Raw genomic sequence first — 22,153 nt, forward strand, 5'->3', positions numbered from 1 at the left:
TCACACAACCACTACTATGTGTACTCTTCACAGGCCTAAACGGCACTTCTTCCCTTAATCCCCAACTCTCTCCCCCCCCCCCCCCCCCCCCCGGCCCCTTATAGTATCCCCTATTGTTACCAGTCCGATCTAATACATATTGAAAACACAACTAGATATAAATTTAACTCAGACAAAACATGAAGTCCTTAACAAACTGTGTCTTCCAGCGCACCTTTGGAATCAATAACATAGTCTGTAATAATTGTGGAGCTTTAGTTTCAAGGCCAATCATCTGGAAACTTAAGGCTTGTCCTATCTTTAATCAGCTCGCTCAGTAAATTAAAGCAGGAATTAGATGCACTTAAAGCAACTTCTAAGACTGCACAAAATCAAACCACATTCACACCACTGCCTCAAAGGATAAAACCACCTAAGAATAGATGGTTCACAGTAGGCTCAGGCAGACTTCGTCATGTGACACAGAGGCATACACCCTCACAAGTGTTACCCCTACAGAATTCTTTTGCTCCATTAGAGCTCTGTGAGGTTCCTAAAAATAGAACTGAGCCAGAAGAAACAGCAAAAGCAAAATAAATTAAGGCGGAACAAAAAGATATGGAGGGACCCAAAGACAAAAAAACACACCACAATATCAAATGTTGAAACACATACCAGGAAATGTAAATGGAAAGTGATGACCACAAATGCTCGCAGTCTTGGCAACAAAGTTCATGACCTTCAAGCCCTGATGTTGGAGGCAGACTTAGACGTTGTTGCAATCACAGAGACATGGCTCAATGGTTCCCATGAATGGGATGCAAACATACCAGGCTATAATCTATTTAGGAAGGATAGAGAGGGTCGTAAAGGTGGAGGAGTAGCGCTATATGTGAGAAATGATATCACAGCAACCGAAATGACAGTGACCTGGGGTAAGGAAGAAACGATATGGATCACCTTAAAAAGAGATGATAGAACCTCTGTCCATGTGGGTGTTGTCTACAGACCTCCAACACAATTGGAAGAATTAGATAAAGACCTGATCACAGATATTCAAAAGTTGGGAAAGAAGAGAGAGGTGCTGTTGCTGGGAGATTTCAATCTGCCGGATGTAGATTGGAAGGTTCCGTCTGCGGAATCAGAAAGAAGTAGAGAGATTGTGGATGCTTTCCAAAGTGCTCTGCTCAGACAAATGGTGACAGAACCCACGAAGGAGGGAGCGACGCTGGATCTGGTGCTCACAAATGGGGATAGCGTGTCAAATGTCCGCCTGAACCGATACACTCATATCACCCCTCTCCTCAAGTCACTTCATTGGCTTCCAATTAGGTACCGCATTCAATTCAAGCTTCTGCTACTAACCTACAAATGTACTCGATCTGCTGCCCCTCCTTACCTCTCAACCCTTATCTCCCGTTACATTCCTACTCGTAACCTCCGCTCTCAAGACAAATCCCTCCTTTCAGTACCCTTCTCCACCACCGCCAACTCCAGGCTCCGCCCTTTCTGCCTCGCCTCACCCCACGAATGGAACAAACTCCCCGAGCCCATACATCAGACTCCCTCCCTCCCCATCTTCAAATCTCTGCTTAAAGCCCACCTTTCAATGTCGCCTTCAGCACCTAACCTCTACTCCTCTACCCAGGAAATCTAGACTGCCCAACTTGACATTTCGTTCTTTAGATTGTAAGCTCATTTGAGCAGGGACCGTCCTTTTTGTTTATTTTGTACAGCGCTGCGTAACCCTAGTAGCGCTCTAGAAATGTTAAGTAGTAGTAGTAGAAGTGCCAGTCATAGCGGAGATGGCTAACACATTCAGCCACAGGGACAATAGCCACGGGTTCGTTCACTCTAGCTGCAGTGCATGAGCTGGGCAAAAGCCCTGAGTAGGCAGCAAAATGGCTGTGTCTAAACACAAAGCTATACTACATGTGTGTCCTGCCAGTTGCAGCTCTCAATTTATGAAATAGACGGAAGTCGTGCTAAAAAGCACGAGCCTCGTCCAACATAGTAAAATATAAAGCTTTCCTATCATGTCAAATCCAAAGCTTAGCAGGATAAAGCAAGCAAAAAGGCATGTAGCAGTTATGAAGCTCCGCACAGACGAGAACCATTTTCCTCCAGTTTCGTACCAGTAGCGCTGATTAGTCATTAAATAAGTGTTTTTATAGCCCTTATGCTCCACTACATCATGTCTACAAGAGGTCCGTATACTGTGATCTTTATCTGTCCAGTTCAGGTACTTCACGATCACTGGCCTCAGGTGCAGCATTCTGTCATGGGCTTGCCCCAAGCAGTGGGCCCTCTCTCAGAGAGCAGCAGATCACAGATTCGTTAACTAATTTCTCCAGAAGCCAGGTTTCAAATGGAGCACATAATTTGGCATCACTTACATGCAATAAGAGACCCAAAAGCCGTTTGTTATTCCTGCGGTCTCTATTTTCGTTTTCGTGATCTTCCATGCATTCCAAAAGTCTGGCATTTTTGGCCCGAAGCTGCACCGTATGCTCTATTTGATTAGAGAGGTCCTTCGATATCCGGGCCTCCACCTCATCTAGACGCCAGGCGTGAGTCAGATTGCGCTTGAATCTCAATTTATTTGTCTTCCAAAGTAGCTGGTACTAATTTAGAAATCTCGCGCGCAGAGTCACCAGTAAATGGCACTGCGGGCCCTTTTGGGTGAGTTTGCCTGCTTTTCTCTTTGCAGTTTAGGAGTTTTCAGTGTCATTACCCACACCGCAGAGTTCCACAACTGCAAGAGGCAGCAAGCCCTTCTGGGGCAATTGTAGGGCAATCCTGTCCAATTATAAAACAATAAATGTTGCAAATAGCAGGATTATGAGGCTGAAATCCGAAGAGGGTGGCAGGAGGTACAGCTACATGCATTTGCTCAGCTCTCTGGCATACCAGAAGTCACCAGCAAGGCTTCAGATAGGACTATGGTTTGTCATTTTGGCTCTTTTCCCAGGTGAACCCTGTTCCATCGTTACCAGATCCAGAAACTAACTAATTTTAGGTCCCACACACTCTTTTCAGCATAGTACAGCGCTGCGCAACCCTGGTAGCGCTTTAGAAATGTTAAATAGTAGTAGTAGTATGTGTTAACCACTCAGAGTAACATTTTGATTCCTTTTCTCATCAGGTTTGTCTGTGATGGCTGCCTAAAGAAAACTGGTCGAACCAGGAAAGAGAACAAATTTTCTGCAAAACGTAAGTTTTCATTAGACTGCTCTGCAATTTCAGTGGATACAGGATATCCAAGCCTAGTGCCAGGTTATTCTCTAAAGATCAGCATAGTGAATATTCTATTGATGAGACAGATGACCTGCATCTTTGCCCTTCCTGGAGGAAGATCTTGAATACCCTTGAAACATTTGTGTACTACCTAATGCTAGAAAGGACCAATGCCTCTTTGCCATTACACCAAGAAGTAGTGCTTGTGGTCCTCTTGAGTCTTGGCAGATCTCTGCATCTTTCTCTCTGTCTTGTCATATTTATATTAGATTTGTACTTTTATTTTTTTTAGATTTTCTTTTGTTTGTGCTGACAGTTTTTCTGGGCTCAGAAGCACAGACATACATGAGGTGTTTGTTTTGGGGTTTTTTGGGGGGCGGGGGCAATGAAATTTGTCACCTTCAGATTGCTTTTAGCCTTTGCTTATGTTTGGGAAGATATTATCAAAGCAAACCAGAGGCTTGAGGGACTGCCCTGTTATCACCACAGAATGACCTTGAGAATTTGAGATATGCGGTTGGTATCTGGAAGTATGAAATTATATCATATGTGTGGTTTGCTCAGGTATGTGGAGAAACTGTGTTTTAAGCCTTCCCGAGCCCTTACGCCAAGCCCCCTCCCTGCCCATCTTCAAGTCTTTGCTTAAAGCCCACCTCTTCAATTCTGCGTTCGGCACCTAAGTCTTTCAGGAAATCCAGACTGCCCCAATTTGACTGCCCTATCAGACTGATTGTTCACGTGTCCTTTAGATTGTAAGCTCTTTGAGCAGGGACTGTCCTTCTATGTTAAATTGTACAGCGCTGCGTAACCCTAGTAGCGCTTTAGAAATGTTAAGTAGTAGTAGTTAAACCTGTATTGGATATTTTCCTGTTTAATTACGTCTGAAGTGTATTTCTCCTGTTTGGCCAGCAGGTGGTGCATGTTTATGCTTAAAGCTGTTACAGAGGACTGACTGCTCTCTTTTTATTTGGCACACAGATAATAGGAAGTGCCTTGCAATGATGTAACCAGTTTTTATTTGAAACTTGACTGTTCTGGGCTCTGATTGGCCTGGAGTTTTCAAAAAAATTACCCAGTAGTACTGGCTGTTGCTTCAGTCTTAGCCAGGAAGAAAGAGAGACAGATCTCTTTGCTGAGGCTCGGTGAATTATATGTCCTGATCTTCCCAGGTACTGTTTAGCCAGTATGCAGATGTTTAGTTAGTGTTATAATTGATCCATATTTCAGTTACCTGTTGTTGTTTGCCAGTTGCACATTTTTGTCCACTGTTCCAAATTCTGAGAATAAACACAATTGTTTGTTCGTTCTGCCTGTCTGGACTGATAAAGAATCCTGATGGTTTGTGTGTTGGGTCTGCGAGTGCTTTGTGGGAACTGTGGGACCACTGGGAGTATGGCTCCTGTAACCTAGAAATCACTGGGGATAATTTGAGAGCAGAAGACTCGCCCAGAGGCAGTTGTGAGGGAGGAGGGTGCTAGTGTAGAGCAAAAGCAGCAGGTGCAAACGGACCTATGCTGGGGATAGAATTTCTAAGTGGCCACAGGGTAACCCCAGGCAGGTGGCTAGGCATTTCGTGATAGAGCATTCAGGTGCTGGCAGGATGTGCGGCTTCTGACCCTTACTGAAAATGAAGGTCTGTCTCATGACCTGGTCTAGAAGACTGCAAAGAAGCATCCAAAATACATAAAAATAACAGGTGGCTATCAGCCTTTGCTGAACCTGCATTCCTTATTCATGTCTGACCTTGATGCCATTGTCAAGAATGGGAAGCTGCCTACTAAGAATATTTTAATTTTGTTTTTGCTTTGATGAGCTCTGTATTTGAGGCAATGCACAAGAATTATGGCTAAGTAACAGTAAATGATGGCATGGTCTATCCAGTCTGCCCAACAAGGAGGCCAGAGCTGCACCTGCCATTCTGTACAGGCTATAGTCATTCAAACTTAAACAAATTTTTCATCATGCCAACCACATATAGACAGTTAAAAATGATGGAGACTTGGTTATAAACATATGTTATCCCAAATTATTGCTAACAGTATTTAACTTGCTAATGAAAATGTCTTACCCTCCCTCTTGAGTTGCATAGCACTCTCACTTGTAGTATATGATAGTGATTATAGTACTGGAGTTGCCAAATCTTCACCTGTCTTTTGTCATTTGTGGGACACAGACTGTAGATGTCTGTCCGGCATAAACCTTAGTTCTTACTACTCTTACCCAACTTAACACCTCAACAGCCATGTTGTATTTCCATTCTCTTTCTTTTTAGGCATGCCTTGTGTTTATCCCTTACATTTTTTTTAATTCCTTCACTGTTTTTGGCTTGACCAACTCTCCTGCATGCACTACCCTCTCTGTGAAAAAGTATTTCCTGATGTTACTCCTAAGTCTACCTCCCTGCAAGCTCAATTAATGTTCCTTAGTTCTTCTGCCTCTAGGTCTCTGGAAGAGGTTGGTTTGTATATTAATACCTTTCAAGAGTGGAGGAGTGGCCTAGTGGTTATGGTGGTGGACTTTGGTCCTGGCGAACTTGGGAACTGAGTTCAATTCCCACTTCAGGCACAGGCAGCTCCTTGTGACTCTGGGCAAGTCACTTAACTCTCCATTGCCCCAGGTACAAATAAGTACCTGTAAGCCGCATTGAGCCTGCCATGAGTGGGAAAGCGCGGGGTACAAATGTAACAAAAAAAATGTTTGTATCATATCACCTCTCTCCTTTCCTCTGGCATAAACATGTTAGTCTTGCAGTCTCTCCTTATGTCTTTTGGCACAAACCCTGTACCATTTTTGTTGATTTCCTTTGAAGCGCCTCAAGTCTTTCTATGTCTTTAAAGAGATACGACCTCCAAAACGGGACACAATACTCCAAGTGGGGCCCTCCACAACTTGTACAGGGGCATCAACACCGCTTTTCTTCTGCTGGTTATGCCTCTCTATGCAGCCTAGCATTCTTCTGGCAACAGCTACCACCTTGTTACATTGTTTCGCTGCCTTGAGATCCTCAGACACTATCACCCCCGCAAGGCTCTTTCCTGATCCATGTGTGCCACTCTGGCCCCCTAGTGCAGTGATGGGCAACCTTTTGAGCTTGGTGTGTCAAAATTCGCCAAAAAACCGAGCATAACTCGGGTGGTGTGTCACTTCGAGAAAAAAACCATAATTTCGCGATATTTATAGTTTAAATAACAAAAATGTATAATTGTAATATAAAACTGTATTTAATAAACCAAAAACTAATTATTTAACTTACCTACTTAGTGACTTCTTTGTTCATCTGTCAGTCGGTTTCTTTTGTTGGTCTTGATATTATTTAACTTGTGTGGGGTGCCATGAACTAAGATAAGTGAGGGGGAGGAGGAATTCTTTAACTAATCTGCCTATTAGTGACTTTTTTGTTGCTGAATTTCATTGGCTAAATCTTCAATTGAAGGTTGGTATTTTGTACACTTCAAGCCCAAGCAAGCGCTACTAACTTCATCTGTCAATCTGTTTCTTTTGTTGGTTTTGATATTATTTAACGCTGAGAATAAGGTTTCACAAAAGTACGTAGAGGGAAAAATTGTGAGTAAAGCCATTGCTATATTTTTCAGGGTGCTAAAAGTGTCTGGTAATCGGATCCAGGCACTCCAAATTTCCTGGTAACTCAGATATTCTCTTAATAATTGCATCTTTATTCTGCATATCGTGAAATAGAACTGGTGCACATCTTAGGAGAGTTTCTTTAATAAATTCTCCCTCACTGAGTGCTTTTCCATGCTGAGCTATGGAGTGAGCAATGCTCAAACTTGCAGATGTTAAATTTGTAGAACCTTTTACAAATTTAAGGATGGACTTAGATTGGCTCTTATAAAAGTGTAGCTGCCTGGAAATGTATTCCTTCCGTTCATCCTCACTTTTTTTCAAGAACTGGGAATGATTAGTTTCAAAATGTCTATTTATATTCCACGTTCTGCTTACTACCGTTTCAGTACATAGAACGCAAAATGATTTGCCATTTTTTTCTATAATGCCATACATCTCGGTCCATGTCTCTTGAAAGGGTCGGCTACTGCTACTACCACTTCCTTTACTTAACCTTGGTTTTTTATTTTTTGAGTTCTCCATCAGGGGGGCAGAGACAGAAGATAGAATTATAGATAGCCTGTTAGCCCTAACTAGCCTAACTGACCACCTTATGTAAATTAAGATGGCTGCCGCTATTTCTAATGGCGGGAAACGGCACCCATAGCACATGCCCTCGCCTCTCCCAGCCTCCCCCTCACCTATCTCAGTAATGGTGGTCAATTACAAATCCACGACACCCCAGAACAGTAGATTGGATGATGGTTGCTGGTAATGGTGATCACAGGGCCCTCAGAGATGCGTCCCCCACGGCATTCCGCTGCTCTCTGCTCCGCCGGCCGGAAGTGAGGAGCCGGGGCAGAGGGAGCAGCAGGGAGGGAGCCAATAGGAGCGCACACGGCACACCCCCAGCGGGTAAACATGCACCGGGTGATTTCGCCGGGGGGGGGGAGGTCGCGCTGCACCGGGGGGGGAGGGGGGGCGCATCGGCGATCCGCCCCGGGTGTCAGCAAGGAACTCCGCTGCTTCTCTGTATGCGGCCACATGCGGCCGCGTGTCACTGAAAATGGCTACGCGTGTTAGTACTGACACGCGTGTCATAGGTTCGCCATCAGGGCCCTAGTGCATACTGCTCTTTTGGATTTCTACACCCCAAGTACATCACTGCACTTCTTCCCATTAGATTTTAACTGCCAAACAATCTTCTAATTTTTGTAGATCTCTTCTCATGTTGTCCATTCCCTCCAGGGTGTTTACGTTGTTGTAAATCTGTTTTCATCCACAAAAAGGCAAATTTTACCTTCTAACCCTTTAGCAATGTCACTCGCTGATATATTGAATAGAATCAGTCCCGGTCACTGATCCCTGAGGTGCTCCACTACTTGCTTTTCTAGTCTCTGAGTAAACTCCATTTACCATAAACATTTGTTTCCAAACCAGTTAACCGCTGTGTCCTAACTTAAGTCCGCTGGGTTTATTTATGAGCCTCCTATGAGAAACTGTCAAAGGCCTTACTGAAATCCAAGTAGACTACATCTAGTGTGTCCACTATCCATTTCTCTGGTCATCTAGTCAAAGATCAATCAGATTCGTCTGGCACGATTCTCCTTTGGTGAAACCATGTTGCTTCAGATCTTGGATACCAGGAAATTCACTGTCTTGTCTTGAGCAGTGCATCCATTACTTTTTCTACCACTGAAGTGTGTCAAAGCAGGGCTTTCAGTTGGACTGATATGTGTCTACTCTTCTGGGGGTTTTTTTGTTTGTTTTGTTAATTTGATTGTGTGTGTTATTTTATAATCAGCTCTGGATGAGGGCGGACTAAAAGTAATACATTTCAATTTCAAAGAATTTAGGGCTTCTATTTTTTATTTAATGCTATTCAGCCATTAGGAGCTGATGCATTCTATACTTTTAGTGCCTTGCAAAAGTCTTGGGGTAACAGTGTACTACATGGGATAGTCTGCCTCAGAAGGTGATGAAGAATTTCTCTTAATGTGTTCTACTTAACTAGGAAACTGTTCTTGCAACATAGAATCTACAGATGAGAAGGAAGGCTTTGCAAATATGGTTAATTCTGATTTCCTTAGCATCCCTCCAGACTCGTCCAGACTGGGTTATGCACACCTACCAGCAGATCGAGACTGAAACTTCTACGTGAGCCTGTAACTGTCCAGTGCAGTACCCAGAGAGTCAGTATTCTCAGTCCTGAGCGAATCTGTGCAGTCTGGATTAGTCAGGTATACATATTGGGGAATGGAGATTATTAGTTCCCTTCTTGATAGGTAGAGGAGTGTGGTAGCCGTGTTAGTCCACTCTTAAGGTTATCAATAGAAATCAAACAAAATAAAACATGGAAAAGAAAATAAGATACCACCTTTTTTATTGGACATAACTTAATACATTTCTTGATTAGCTTTCGAAGGTTGCCCTTATTTCCGATCTGAGGAAGAAGGGCAACCTTCGAAAGCTAATCAAGAAATGTATTAAGTTATGTCCAATAAAAAAGGTATCATCTTATTTTCTTTTCCATGTTTTATTTTGTTTGATTTCTATTGATAACCTTCTTGATAGGGAAAGCAATACTGTTCCCTCTGCATACTCATGGATTGTTTACATTTTTTGGCTGGTAGGGGCTGAAGTCCACAGATCCTTTTCTGCCTTGGAAATATTAAACCCAGATGGCAGGGTTCCCCCCTCCCAATTCCTTCTGAGTTTCACCTGGGTTGAGAGGGCCACAGTGTGTCTCGAATCCCCTTTTCCTGCTTAGGAAGGGGATCTCTTGAGTGCCATTGGTGACCAGCGTCAACAAACTTGACAAAAAAAAAATGTGACTACAGAAGCAAACCAAAAAAGATTTCTTGCAGTTCTGTCTGTTCCTGACTGTGTTGGTGTGTTTCTGCTGTGGTCTGGCTTGTCAAACTTTGGAACAGCATACTGAGCAGGGGATGAGTCAGTGTGTTTCAGCTCGGGTGGTATGTCATAAGCTGCAAAAGGCTCTACTTTAAGTGTGGGACATAATCTTGCAGCTCCACCTTTGGCAGGAACCACCACCATCTTGGATATCATCTTGGACCCAGATACCAGAGCAGGCACCGCAGCTGGAAGCTATTATAAAGAATAAAATTATGGAACACACAGACAAACATGGTTTATTGGAACAGAGTTAGCACGGGCAAGAGAAGTCTTGCCTCACAAATTTGCTTCATTTCTTTAAAAGTGTGAATAAACATGTGGATAAAGGTGAGCCGATTTTTTTGTAGTGTATCTAGATTTTCGGAATGCTTGTGACAAAGTTCCTCATGAGAGATTCCTGAGAAAATTAAAAAGTCGTGGGATAAGAGGCAATGTCCTCCTGTGGATTACAAATTGATTATTGGACAGAAAACAGAGGGTAGGGTTAAATGGTCATTTTTTTCAATGGAGGAGGGTGAATAGTAGAGTGCCGCATGGATCTGTAGTGGGACCTGTGCTATTTAGCATACTTATAAATGATGTGGAAGTCTGAATGAAGAGTGAGGTGATTAAATTGCAGATGACAAAAAACTATTCAAAGTTGTCAAAACACATGCCATCACGAAATGCCTAGCACCCACTTGGGGTTAATCCCGCGGCCACCTAGATGGTCTGTCCCCAGCACATCTCAGCCCTGCCTGCACCTGGGTATGTGCTCTATATTAGCCAACCCTCTACCACATGCACTATGTTCCACTTGCTTCTGGATGAGTCTCCCACCCACAAGTTATTCCCTGGCAATTTCTAGTTCACTGGGACCACACTCCCACAGTTCCCAAGCACTCACAGAACCAAAACACATATCACCTGGATTCTTAGTCTTTTCAGGACAGCAGAGCTAATACACTTTAGGTTTATTATTACAGAACTTGAACAGTAAACAGTAACAGGTAACTGAATATGAATCAATTATGAAACTATCTAAACATTTGAGTAGTACCTCGGGAGTTCAGGAAATGTAGCTGCTCACAGATTAAAATATAAATCAATTATGAAACTATCTAAACATTTGAATTAGTACCTGGGAAGTTTGGGGAAATGTAGCTGCTCACAGGTTATAAAATATAACTGCTCACAAGGCCTCAGTAAAGAGATATTTGTCTCTCCACTCTCTGGCTGAGACTGGGAAAAATCCAGTATTTCCTGGCAAGATTTGAATTCTAGGGCCAATCAAAGCCCAGCGCACCAACTTTGAAAGTATGTGGCCAGTGGTACTTCAAATTGCATTCCATAAGCTTAAACTGGAAAAGAAAGTATTTTTCTGCAACAGCTTTAAAGCACAAAATAAGCGCCATCTGCTGACCAATTAGGGGAAATACATGTCATCAGTGAAAATAATACAGTTCACAGGCTTAGAAATCTACTGTTTCATCACACATGCGGATTGTGAAAAATTGCAGGAAGACCTTAAACTGGAAGACTTGGCATCCAAATGGCAGATGAAATTTAATGTGGATGAATTCAAAGTGATGCACATTGGGAAGAATAATTCGAATTGTAGGGCTAGGATCCACCTTAGGAGTCAGCACTCAAGAAAAGGATCTAGGTGTCATTATAAACAATATGCTGAAATCTTCTGCCCAGTGTGCGGCAGCAGCCAAAAAAGCAAACAGGATGCTAGGAATTATTAGGAAAGGGATGCAAAATAAGACCAAGAATATTATACTGCCTTTGTATCGCTCAATGATGCGACCTCACCTTGAGTATTATGTTCAGTTCTGGTCGCTGTATCTCAAAAAAGATATAGCGGAATTAGAAAAGGCTCAAAGAAGGGCAACCAAAATGATAAAGGGGATGGAACTCCTCCTGTGTGAGGAAAGGCTAAAGAGGGTATGGGTCTTCAGCTTGTAAAAGATGGCTGAGGAGGAGATGTGATTGAGGTTTACAAAATCCTGAGTTCTGTAAAACGGGTAAAAGTGAATCAATTTTTCACTCTTTCAAAAAGTACAAAAACCAGGGGACACGCAATGAAATTGCATGGAAATACTTTTTAAAACAAATAGGAGGAAGTATTTTTTCACACAAAGAATAGTTAAGCTCTGGAACTTGTTGCCGGAGGATGTGGTAACTATGGTTAGCATATCTGGGTGTAAAAAAGGTTTGAACAGCTTCCTGGAGGAAACGTCCATAGTGTTATTGAGATGGACATGGGGAAGCCACTGCTTGCCCTGGAATTAATAGCATGGAATGTTGCTACTAATTGGTTTTTGCCAGGTACAGTGGTGTGAAAAAGTCCTGCATCACCTGTTCAGAAAATCATGTTTTCGTTTTTCTGTTTGTGCTATGAGTTAATGAAACCAAATTCATATATTAGGTTCATAAGTAGTATACGTTGTAAATTCAATTTTGCATGTACTTAGCATTGAAATTTTTGTTTAGCGCCATCTATTTTATTTTTTAGCCATATATAGTATGATTCTAAGTGTATTATGTATATCATAAGTTGAAGTGTTAGAGTAGCACTGTTAAATTTATTTTTACCTTTTAATTTTTTTGTATTAATTCTGTGGCCCTGAACAGGACCGTTTGAAACAATTTATCAACTTTAATACTTGGCTAAAAACTAAAGCATATTCATTGGTTCATTTTGATCCGAAAATGCATCCAATTTAGAACCTCCTAATATAACACTAGTGGGCAAGATAAAAACCATTCCTTAGTGTCCCTCCGGACCGGCCCAGGATTGGACTGATGGGTCGTGCACGCCTTCCAGAAGGTGGAGACTGAGAAACTTCTGATTCTAGAGAGCCAGTAAGAGCCCTGGCCATTTGACCCTAGCCTTAGTATTTTCTCAGTCTCCAACAGGTGGTAGGAGGTGAGCCCATTAGTCTCTCTCTCTCTCTCTCTCTCTCTCTCTCGCTCTTTCCCTGATTTAATAAAAAAAAAAAAAATAATCCTTCTGTACCTAGGGAATCTAGTGTAGGGGCTAGGCAGATAGGAATTTTTCCCTGGGTCCCTCCCTCCATCTCCCTTTGCTGTGCAGGGAAGGGCTCCCCTTTCGGAGGAAGGGTGCTTAGCCTTTGGGAGAGGCAGCCACTTTACGGTTTTCCTTTTAAAAAAAAACCAAACCTTTCTCTCCCCAAAGCACTAACGAGCAGGCAGCTCCGTCGTACTCTTATTTGTTTTCTTTTCTCCTGCCTCTCAGCTGTTCTTGGGGGGGAAAAATAAATAAAAAGTGCCCCGAGGCCTTCCTCTTTTCCCTCACGTTTCTCCAGAAGAAAGATATAGTAGAACTGGAAAAGGTGCAGCGAAGGGCAACGAAAATGATAGCGGGGATGGGATGACTTCCCTATGAAGAAAGACTAAGGAGGCTAGGGTTTTTCAGCTTAGAGAAGAGACGGCTGAGGGGAGACATGATAGAGGTACATAAAATAATGAGTGGAGTGGAACAGGTGGATGTGAGGCGTCTGTTCACGCTTTCCAAAAATACTAGGACTAGGGTGCATGCGATGAAACTACACCGTAGTAAATGTAAAACAAATAGGAGAAACGTTTTCTTCGCCCAATGCATAATTAAACTCTGGAATTCGTTGCCAGAGAACGTAGTGAAGGCGGTTAGCTAGGCAGAATTTAAAAAGGGGTTGGATGGTTTCCTAAAGGACAAGTCCATAGACCGCTACTAGATGGACTTGGGAAAAATTCACAATTTTGGGAATAACACGTATAAGATGTTTGTACGTTTGGGTTGCTTGCCAGGTGCCCTTGACCTGGATTGGCCGCTGCCAGGGACAGGATGCTGGGCTTGATGGACCTTTGGTCTTTTTCCAGTATGGCATTACTTATGCACTTATGTACTTGCGTAGCTTTTTGTTTAAAAAAGGCACAAAGCATTTTATTTGAGGGGGAGAGCAGCGCTGTGGCAGAGAAATTAAAGCGCTGCTCCTTTTATCAGCGCCGGGGAGTGGTCGCGCTCGGCTCCTGTAAATTTTGTACGGCGATAGAGGTGACAACAGTGCCTCTAGCCGCGGCAGCCGCCGCTCCTGCCTCAGCACCCTCCCGTTCGGCCATGAAAGTGGCTAGATTGTCAGTTTTGGTGGGGAAGGCCGCCATCTTGCCTGCAGCTGCAGGTCCTGCAGCACGTGAGCTCTTATGACGCGCAGCCTTCAGGGTCAAAGGGAACATCAGGAGCAGTGTCCCTGGTGCATTCTGGAAGGACTCAGGAGGAGGGTTTTCCCCCTGAGTTTGTCCTCCAGATGTACCAGGCTTTCTTGATGAAGAAGTCAGGTCTTGGGGTCAGAGTTGCAGGTGAGTACACCTCCAGACCTTTACCTCCTTCAAAAAGAACTAGATGTTGGGATCCAGAAGTGGACTCAGTTTCTGACCAGGATTGGGACATGCTCTTCTTGGAAGAGGAGGAAGGCTTAGTGGAGCAGGTTTGGGGGGACCAAGGCCGTGCGGAGCCTGCTGCAGATCCCTTACCTCAGGGAGAAGATCCTTCTATGGCCCGGATCGTTGATAAGGAGGACCTACAAGAACTCATCTCCTTGGTCTTCTCCACTCTACATTTTGAAGAAGAACCAATCCCCGAGGTCCGGAAGGTGGACCTGTTGGTCAAAGGCACCAGATCTTCAGGGAGAACTTTTGCTATGTATCAGGACATTTGGGACATTATTCAGGTGCAGTGGGATATTCCGGACTCCTCTTTTTGTCCAGCCAGGTCGATGACCCGCCTTTACCCAGTGCCGGAGGTGGACAGGAGTCTTCTTAAAGTCCCAGTGGTCAATTAGGTGGTCTCAGCGGTTACCAAGCGTAATACGGTTCCGGTGGACGGTGGAACAGCCTTCCGGGATGTCCAGGACAGGAGGTTGGATTCTCTTCTTAAGAATAGTTTTGATGTCTCCTCTTTGGCAGTGCAGGTGGCCATCTGCGGTTCCTTGGTGGCCAGAGCCTGCTTCCGCTGGGCGGAGAGAGTCCTGGATAGGCCCTCGGATGTTCTATCTGCTATCGATGCAGAGGTGGCCACAATTGAGATGGGCTCTGCCTTCTTCGTGGATGCCTTGTATAATCTGTTGAGAGCATACTCCAAGTCCTTGGTGTTGGGGATTGCGGACCGCCGCTCCCTTTGGTTGTGAAGTTGGTCGGCAGATGCTGCCTCCAAATCTTTGCCGAGTAAGTTTCCCTTCCGGGGTTCTCTGTTTGGAGAGGAGTTGGATAAATTGGTGCATTCTTTGGGAGATACAAAGGTTCCTCGTCTCCTGGAGGATAGGCCTCGCCCGTCTAGTCGGGGTGCTTTGTTTGGCCATGGTCAGGCGAGGGATTTTCATAGGTTTCACACCGGCCAGGCAGCTCAGACTCAGAGGTCCAGGTTTTTCCCACAGAACTCAGTCCTTTCGAGGTTTCCATAGGGGAGGTTGAGACTCGGGCGCCCTATTCCGGTCCCCCTCCCGTTCTTCCCAATGAAGGTGCGCGGGCCTCTCCTTTGATTCCTGTAGGAGCTCGGCTGTCACAGTTCTTTCAGAGGTGGGCCCACATTACCTCCGACCAGTCAGAGGTTATTTGAGACGGCTATGCCTTAGAATTCACCAAGCCTCTTTCAGATGCCTTTCTGGAGTCTCCCTGTCGTTCTCGCCGCAAAGCGGGCGCAGTACGGGACACTCTACAGAGGCTCTTGGACCTTCAAGCCATTTGCCCAGTCCCTCCTTCAAAGTACAGGCAGGGTCGTTATTCCATTTTCTTCATGGTTTCTAAGAAGGAAGGGCTCCTTTCGTTCTATTTTGGATCTTAAGGCCATCAATCGGGCTCTCAGTCACAAGTTTTCGAATGGAGAACCTTCGGTTGGTGATAGTGACCATTCGTACCGGAGAGTTTCTAACGGCTTTAGATTTGACGGAAGCTTATCTGCATATTCCTATCCGGACCGTTCACCAAAAGTTCCTGCAGTTTGCGATTCTGGGACATCATTTTCAGTTTTGGGCTTTCCCGTTTGGTCTAGCTACAGTTCCATGCACGTTCACCAAAGTCATGGTAGTGTTGGCAGCAGCCCTCAGGAAAGAGGGGATCCTGGTCCACCCATACTTGGACGACTGGCTTATCAGGGCGAAATCTTATCAGGAGAGTCTGCAGGTCACGGACCAGCTAGTGCATTTCTAGGTCAGTCGCTAGGTTGGGTGGTGAACTCCGCCAATAGCAGTCTGGTTCCATTGCAGTCCCTGGAGTATTTAGGGATTACCTTCAACACGGTGCGGTGTCGTGTTTTTCTTCCCCAGGGCAGAGCCCTCAAACTGCGATCTCAGATTCAAGGGTTACTTCGCAGACACGTCCTCTGTGCTCAAGATTATCTTCAGGTTCTGGGCTTCATGGCAGCGACTATAGCCTCCCGGCTGGGGAGCCCATTGCTTAGTAAGGTTGACGTAGAGTCTCTGGTCTGCCCTGGAAGCGTCCTAGTCCATCAATTTGTTGGAGACCAGGGCAATTTATTTAGCTCCGGAGGAGTTTCGTTCCCTGGTGGCAAGCAAGGCGGTGCGAGTTCTGTCGAACAATGCCACGGCAGTGGCCTAAGTCAACCGCCAGGGGGGAACGAAGAGTTGGCTCTTATGTCGGGAGGCGGCGCGCCTCATGGCATGGGCGGAGCTTCACCTGTCCGCCGTCTCGGCTTCCCATGTGGCGGGAGTCAAAAACAGGCGGATTTTCTCAGTCACACCCTCGATCCAGGGGAATGGTCTCTCAGCTCTCGGTTGTTTCAGTTGATAGTGGCAAAGTGGGGCACTCCAGTTTTAGATATTTTTGCCTCCGGTCTCAACTCAAAGGTTCCCCGCTTCTTCAGTCATCGAAGAGACTCAAGAGCAGCAGGGATAGATGCCCTCTTACAGCAGTGGCCTCCCGGTCTTCTGCACGCGTTTCCTCCGTGGCCTCTCTTGGGTCATCTCTTACAAAGGATCGAGGTGCACGGAGGTCCGGTAGTCCTAGTGGCTCCAGATTAGCCCCGACGTCTGTGGTACGCGGATCTCCAGCGTCTTCAGTCTGCACCCCCTCTTCATCTCCCTGTGCACAAGAACCTTCTATTGCAAGGACCGATTCCTCATCTAGACCCAGCTCGATTTTGTCTTACGGCCTGGCTCTTGAATGGGCTCGCTTAACTTAGAGAGGCTATTCCACTCCAGTGATATCTATCATGCTTCGGTCGCATCATCGGTCTACGTCCCTGAATTATATTATTGAGACCTGGTGTTCAGATGGTGGTATTTCTCCCTTCTGGGCTTCAGTGGCAGAGATGTTGGATTTTCTGCAGTGGGACTTTGATAAAGGATTGTCTCTCTCTTCCCTTAAGTTGCAGGTTGCAGTGCTTTCCTGTTTCCGAGGTCGGATATGAGGTAAGTCGTTGGCTAGTCTTCCTGAGGTCTCCCGTTTTTTTTGAAGGGAGTTAGTCTTTTTTGCCCACCAACCAGAGCAGTCTTTCCATCTTGGGATCTCAGCCTTGTGCTTTCCGCACTGACGGGTCCTCCTTTTGAACCGTTGTCATCTTGTTCCCTTAAGGACTTGACTCTGAAGACAGTGTTTTTCGTGGCCATTGCTTCAGCTAGGAGAGTCTCTGAGCTGCAAGCCTTCTCCTGCAGGCCTCCGTTTTTGAAGTTTTCCAAGGAGCGAGTGGTTTTGCACCCGGTACAAAAGTTCCTGCCTAAGGTAGTTCATTCCTGCCTAAGGTAGTTTCTCAGTTTCATCTTTCCCATTCAGTCTTCCTTCCTGTTCCTGGGGTCTTCCTCAGGCACAGAGGCTCAGAGGAAGTTGCGTACATTGGATATTAAGAGTTATTAAGCGCTATCTGAGGGTTACTGAAGACTTTCAGCACACGGACCGTCTTTTTGTTCTCCTTGCTGGTTTGCGTAAGGGTTTGGCCACTTCTAAGCCCACTATATCTCGGTGGCTCAAGGAGATTTATTTGTAACATTTGTGGCCCGCATTTTCCCACATATTAGCAGGCTCAATGTGGCTTACAAAATACCGTCATGGTGGATGTCAAGTACGGCAGGTATTAAATACAAAAATTAAAAGGGTCAGGTAGATAGAGGTAAATGGATATAATAAGGACATGGAGTTTAAATTCCAAAATTCACTACAATGTATATAAAGATGCCGTAAAGGGTTGAGGTAATTAGTTGGAATCAAGAAGGTAGTACTTGCGGAACAGGTAAGTCTTTAAAGTTGGTTTAAAGTCTTGATGGGCGGGCATTATTTTAACGCTCTTTGGCAATGCATTCCACATTCGCATACTTAAGTATGAAAAACTTGATGTGTAGGTTGACTTGTATCTGAGTCCAACACAGCTTGGATAATGAAGATTCAGATAGGTACGTGAGGAACTGATTTGGTTTCTTGCTGGAAGATCTATTAAATCAATCATATATCCTGGGGCCTCACTGTAGATAATCTTGTGAACTAGAGAGCAAATTTTGAAAGTTATGCGATACCTGATAGGGAGCCAGTGTAGTTTCAATCGAAGAGGTGTAGCACTATCAAACCGTTGTTTGTTGAATATCATTCTCACAGCTGTGTTTTGGGCTGTCTGTAGTTTTTTCATGAGTTCTTTACAACCCACATATATTCCATTACAGTAATCTGTGTGGCTCAAACGATTGATTGCGTCAGGTTACGGAATACATCCCTTGGAAAGTAAGGTTGCAATCGCTTAAGTTTCCACATAGAATAAAACATCTTCTTTATAGTGGCGTTAACGTGGCTCTCCAGTGTCAGGTTACTGTCAATAATGACTCCTAAGATTTTTAGACTATCAGAAATAGGGAGAGAATAAGTAGGAGTGTTTAGGGTTGCAGGATTGTAATTCGTGTATGGGGATGAGATAAGACAATGTGTTTTTGCGGTGTTTAATTTTAGCTGAAATGAATTAGCCCATGAATCCATGGTGGTCAAGCAACGAGTGATGTCAGAGGAGATTTCCGAGAGGTCATTGCTGAAGGGAATAAAAATTGTGACATCAGCATAAATGAACGATTGGAAGTTCTGTTTAGATAAAAAGTTGGCCAGTGGTGACATCATTGTATTGAATAGGATAGGCGATAATGGAGAACCTTGGGATACTCCACAAGTTGCGTTCCTCGGGGATGAGATATTAGCATTTGATATGTTCTTCTTGTTAAGAAACCCTGGATCCACTTAAATACATTGCCTCCAATACCTAGATGATCAAGTAAACGTAAGAGTATACTGTGGTTTATCATGTCAAATGCACTTGACATGTCGAATTGGAGTAGGAAAACACCATGACCTAATGCCATTTCATGCTTGAACATAGCTAGGAGAGTGACCAGTACAGTCTCCGTACTATGTACTGGGCAAAATCCTGACTGTGATTCATACAGTAATGAGAACTTGTCTATGTAATCCATTAATTGTTTGCACACCATACTCTCCATCAATTTAACTACTAATGGAATGGATGCAACCGGACGGTAATTGGTTAGGTCTGTTGGTTTTTTCTTGGTATCTTTTGGTACTGGGGTGAGTAAGATACTGCCATGATCCTCAGGGAAGAGGCCTTGCTGGAGCATGTAATTTAGGTAAGACGTTAGGTCTTCAATGAAGCATTTAGGTGCAGAGTTAAATAAGTAGCTGGGACAAGCGTTCAATTTGCAATGTTTTTTTGAGTGTCCAATTTGCAATGTTTTTTTTTTTTTTTTTTTTTTTTTTTTTGAGTATTTCCTGAATGCTTTGGTGACAACTTCAACCTTGACCTACCTTCTGACTGGGAGAACAGTCCCGGAAGATGTTAAAGCTCACTCCACAAAGGGTACAAGCGGCTTCATGGGCGGAGCGGTTCTTGGTGCCACCCGTGGATATTTGTAAGGCGGCGACGTGGGCGTCTCTCCATTCCTTTTCTAGGCACTACAGACTGTGGATGTACAGTGTTGGCAGGAGGCAGTCTTTGCGCATCGAGTACTCACAGCGGGTTTGCTGGGGTCCCTCCCTTGGGACTACTGCTTTGTTACTTCCCATCAGTTGAATCCTGGGCTGGTTCGGAGGGATGCTAAGGAAGGAGAAATTAGACCTTACCTGCTAATTGGTTTTTCTTTAGTCCCTCCCGTGTTCTATGTTCTTTCAAGAGTAGGGACTTGTACATAGTTCCGGAGTCCAGTTCTTTCAGTGTTCTACGATGGAGCTGCTCTGCGAGTTTACAGTTCTGTAATATATATATATATTAGTAAAAAAGGCCTGTTTCTGACACACATGAAACAGGCGCTAGCAAGGTTTTCCTCGGAGTGTGTATGTTTGAGAGAGAGAGAGTGTGTGTGTGTGAGAGAGAGGAGTGAATATGCGAGTGTGTGACAGAGAGAGAGAGTGAGACTGGGTGCGAGTGTGTGTGTGAGCGTGTGTGTGTGCCAGGGCCCCCCCTCCCTCCCAGTTCCAGGGTCCCCCCTCCCTCTGAGTTCCAGGGTCATCCCCTCCCTCCCTCCGAGTTTCAGGGTCCGCTCTCTCCCCTGCATTCATCCATATGCAGGCAATGTCCTCTGTGCCCTGCCCCCTCCATCCATCCATGAGCAGCATCTCTCCCCTGCCCCCTCCACCTCCCTCCGAGTTCCAGGCCCCCCTCCCTCCCCCCTCCGAGTTCCAGTGTCCCCCTCCGTCCCTCCCATTTCCAGGGTCCCCCCTCCCTCCCAGTTCCAGGGTCCCATGGAACTGGGAGGGAGGGGGGACGGAGAACGTTGGACTAGTGACGTCAGCAGGTGGTTACAATCCCAGTGACACACATTGTAACGTTGGAGGAGAACGTTGGAGGAGTGATGTCAGCAGGTGGTTACGATCCCAGTGAGACACATTGGAATGTTGGAGGAGCAAATTATTATATTAGGTATGTGTGTGTGTGTATATATATATATATACTAGCCGTTAAGCCCGTTAAAACGGGCAAGTATTGGTATGCTCTATTTTGATGTATAACTCCCTCCCTCCCTCCCCTCGGCTCCCCGCCCTTCCTCCTTCCCTCCCTCCCAGCTCCAAGGCCCGATTCCCTCCCAGCTCCATGGGCCCCCCCCTCCGTCCCTCCCAGCCAGCTGCAAGGCCCCCCTCTGTACATCCCTCCCAGCTCCAAGGCCCCCCTACTTCTGACCTCCTATGTCCAGCATCCTCCCTCCTTCCCTGCCAGCTTCAAGGCCCCCAGTCTTTCCCTCCCTCCCTAGCTCCAAGGCCCCATTCCCTCCCCTCCCAGCTCCAAGGCCCTCCGTCCCTCCCCTCCCTCGCAGCTCCAAGGCCCCCTCCTCCTTCTGAGCATTTATCCTGCCTTCCCCCCCCCCCCCCGAGGTCGCTGTTGTCGCCGCTACCGCTCCCCCCCCCGAGGCGCCACCGGCCCCTCCCTCCCAGCTCCAAGGCCCGATTCCCTCCCAGCTCCAAGGGCCCCCCTCCCTCCCTCCCAGCCAGCTGCAAGGCCCCCCTCTGTACATCCCTCCCAGCTCCAAGGCCCCCCTACTTCTGACCTCCCATGTCCAGCATCCTCCCTCCTTCCCTGCCAGCTTCAAGGCCCCCAGTCTCTCCCTCCCTCCTAGCTCCAAGGCCCCATTCCCTCCCCTCCCAGCTCCAAGGCCCCCCCGTCCAAGCCAGCTCCAAGGCCCCCTCCGTCCCTCCCTTCCCCTCCCTCGCAGCTCCAAGGCCCCCCTCCTCCTTCTGAGCATTTCTCCTGCCTTCCCCCCCCCCCCCCCCCGAGGTCGCTGTTGTCGCCGCTACCGCCCCCCCCCCCCCCCCCCCCGAGGTCGCCACTGGCCCCTCCCTCCCAGCTCCAAGGCCCGATTCCCTCCCAGCTCCAAGGGCACCCCCCTCCATCCCTCCCAGCCAGCTGCAAGGCCCCCCCTCCTCCTTCTGAGCATTTCTCCTGCCTTCCCCTCCCGAGGTCGCTGCTATCGCCCCTCCCCCCCCCCCCGAGGTCGCCGCTACCGTTCCCCCCCCCCCCCCCCCCCCCCCCGAGATCGCCACCGGCCCCCTCCACCCGGGCCCTCTGTTCTACATTTAACTTACAGCGCCGAAACCGCAGGCAGATCAGCTCCGTCGGCCTTCCTTCTCTGCCTGTGTCCCGCCCTCGTGTGACGTAACGTCAGCGAGGGCGGGGCACACAGGCTGGGAAGGAAGGCCGACGGGAGCTGATCTGCCTGCGGTTTCGGCGCTGTAAGTTAAATGTAGAAGAGAGGGCCTGGCCTGGTGGAGGGGGTTGGCTGCGACCTTGGGGGGGGGGACGGCAGCGGCGACCTGCAGGGGGGGAGCGGCAGCGGCGACCTCCGGGGGGGGGGGGGGTAGCGGTACCATTAGCGGCAGCGTCGACGGTCCGTGTGGCAGTGACTGCACTCCTCCTCAGCGCAGAGTTTCCCTCTCTGTTCCGTCATCACGTCTTGACGTGGGGGCGGGACAGAGAGGGAAGTCT

The 22,153-nt window shown here is 46.4% G+C and overlaps 1 protein-coding gene across 1 annotated transcript in view; it reads left to right on the plus strand.

Moving 5' to 3' along the window:
- Positions 1–22,153, plus strand: part of EP300 (E1A binding protein p300) — a 507,140-nt gene that overhangs the window by 330,924 nt on the left and 154,063 nt on the right. Inside the window, 1 exon segment of the mRNA XM_030203013.1 lies at positions 3,125–3,192. Within this exon segment, the coding sequence (XP_030058873.1) occupies positions 3,125–3,192 (68 nt within the window).

This window comes from Microcaecilia unicolor, chromosome 1, assembly GCF_901765095.1.
Source record: "Microcaecilia unicolor chromosome 1, aMicUni1.1, whole genome shotgun sequence".
Taxonomy (NCBI): Eukaryota; Metazoa; Chordata; class Amphibia; order Gymnophiona; family Siphonopidae; genus Microcaecilia; species Microcaecilia unicolor.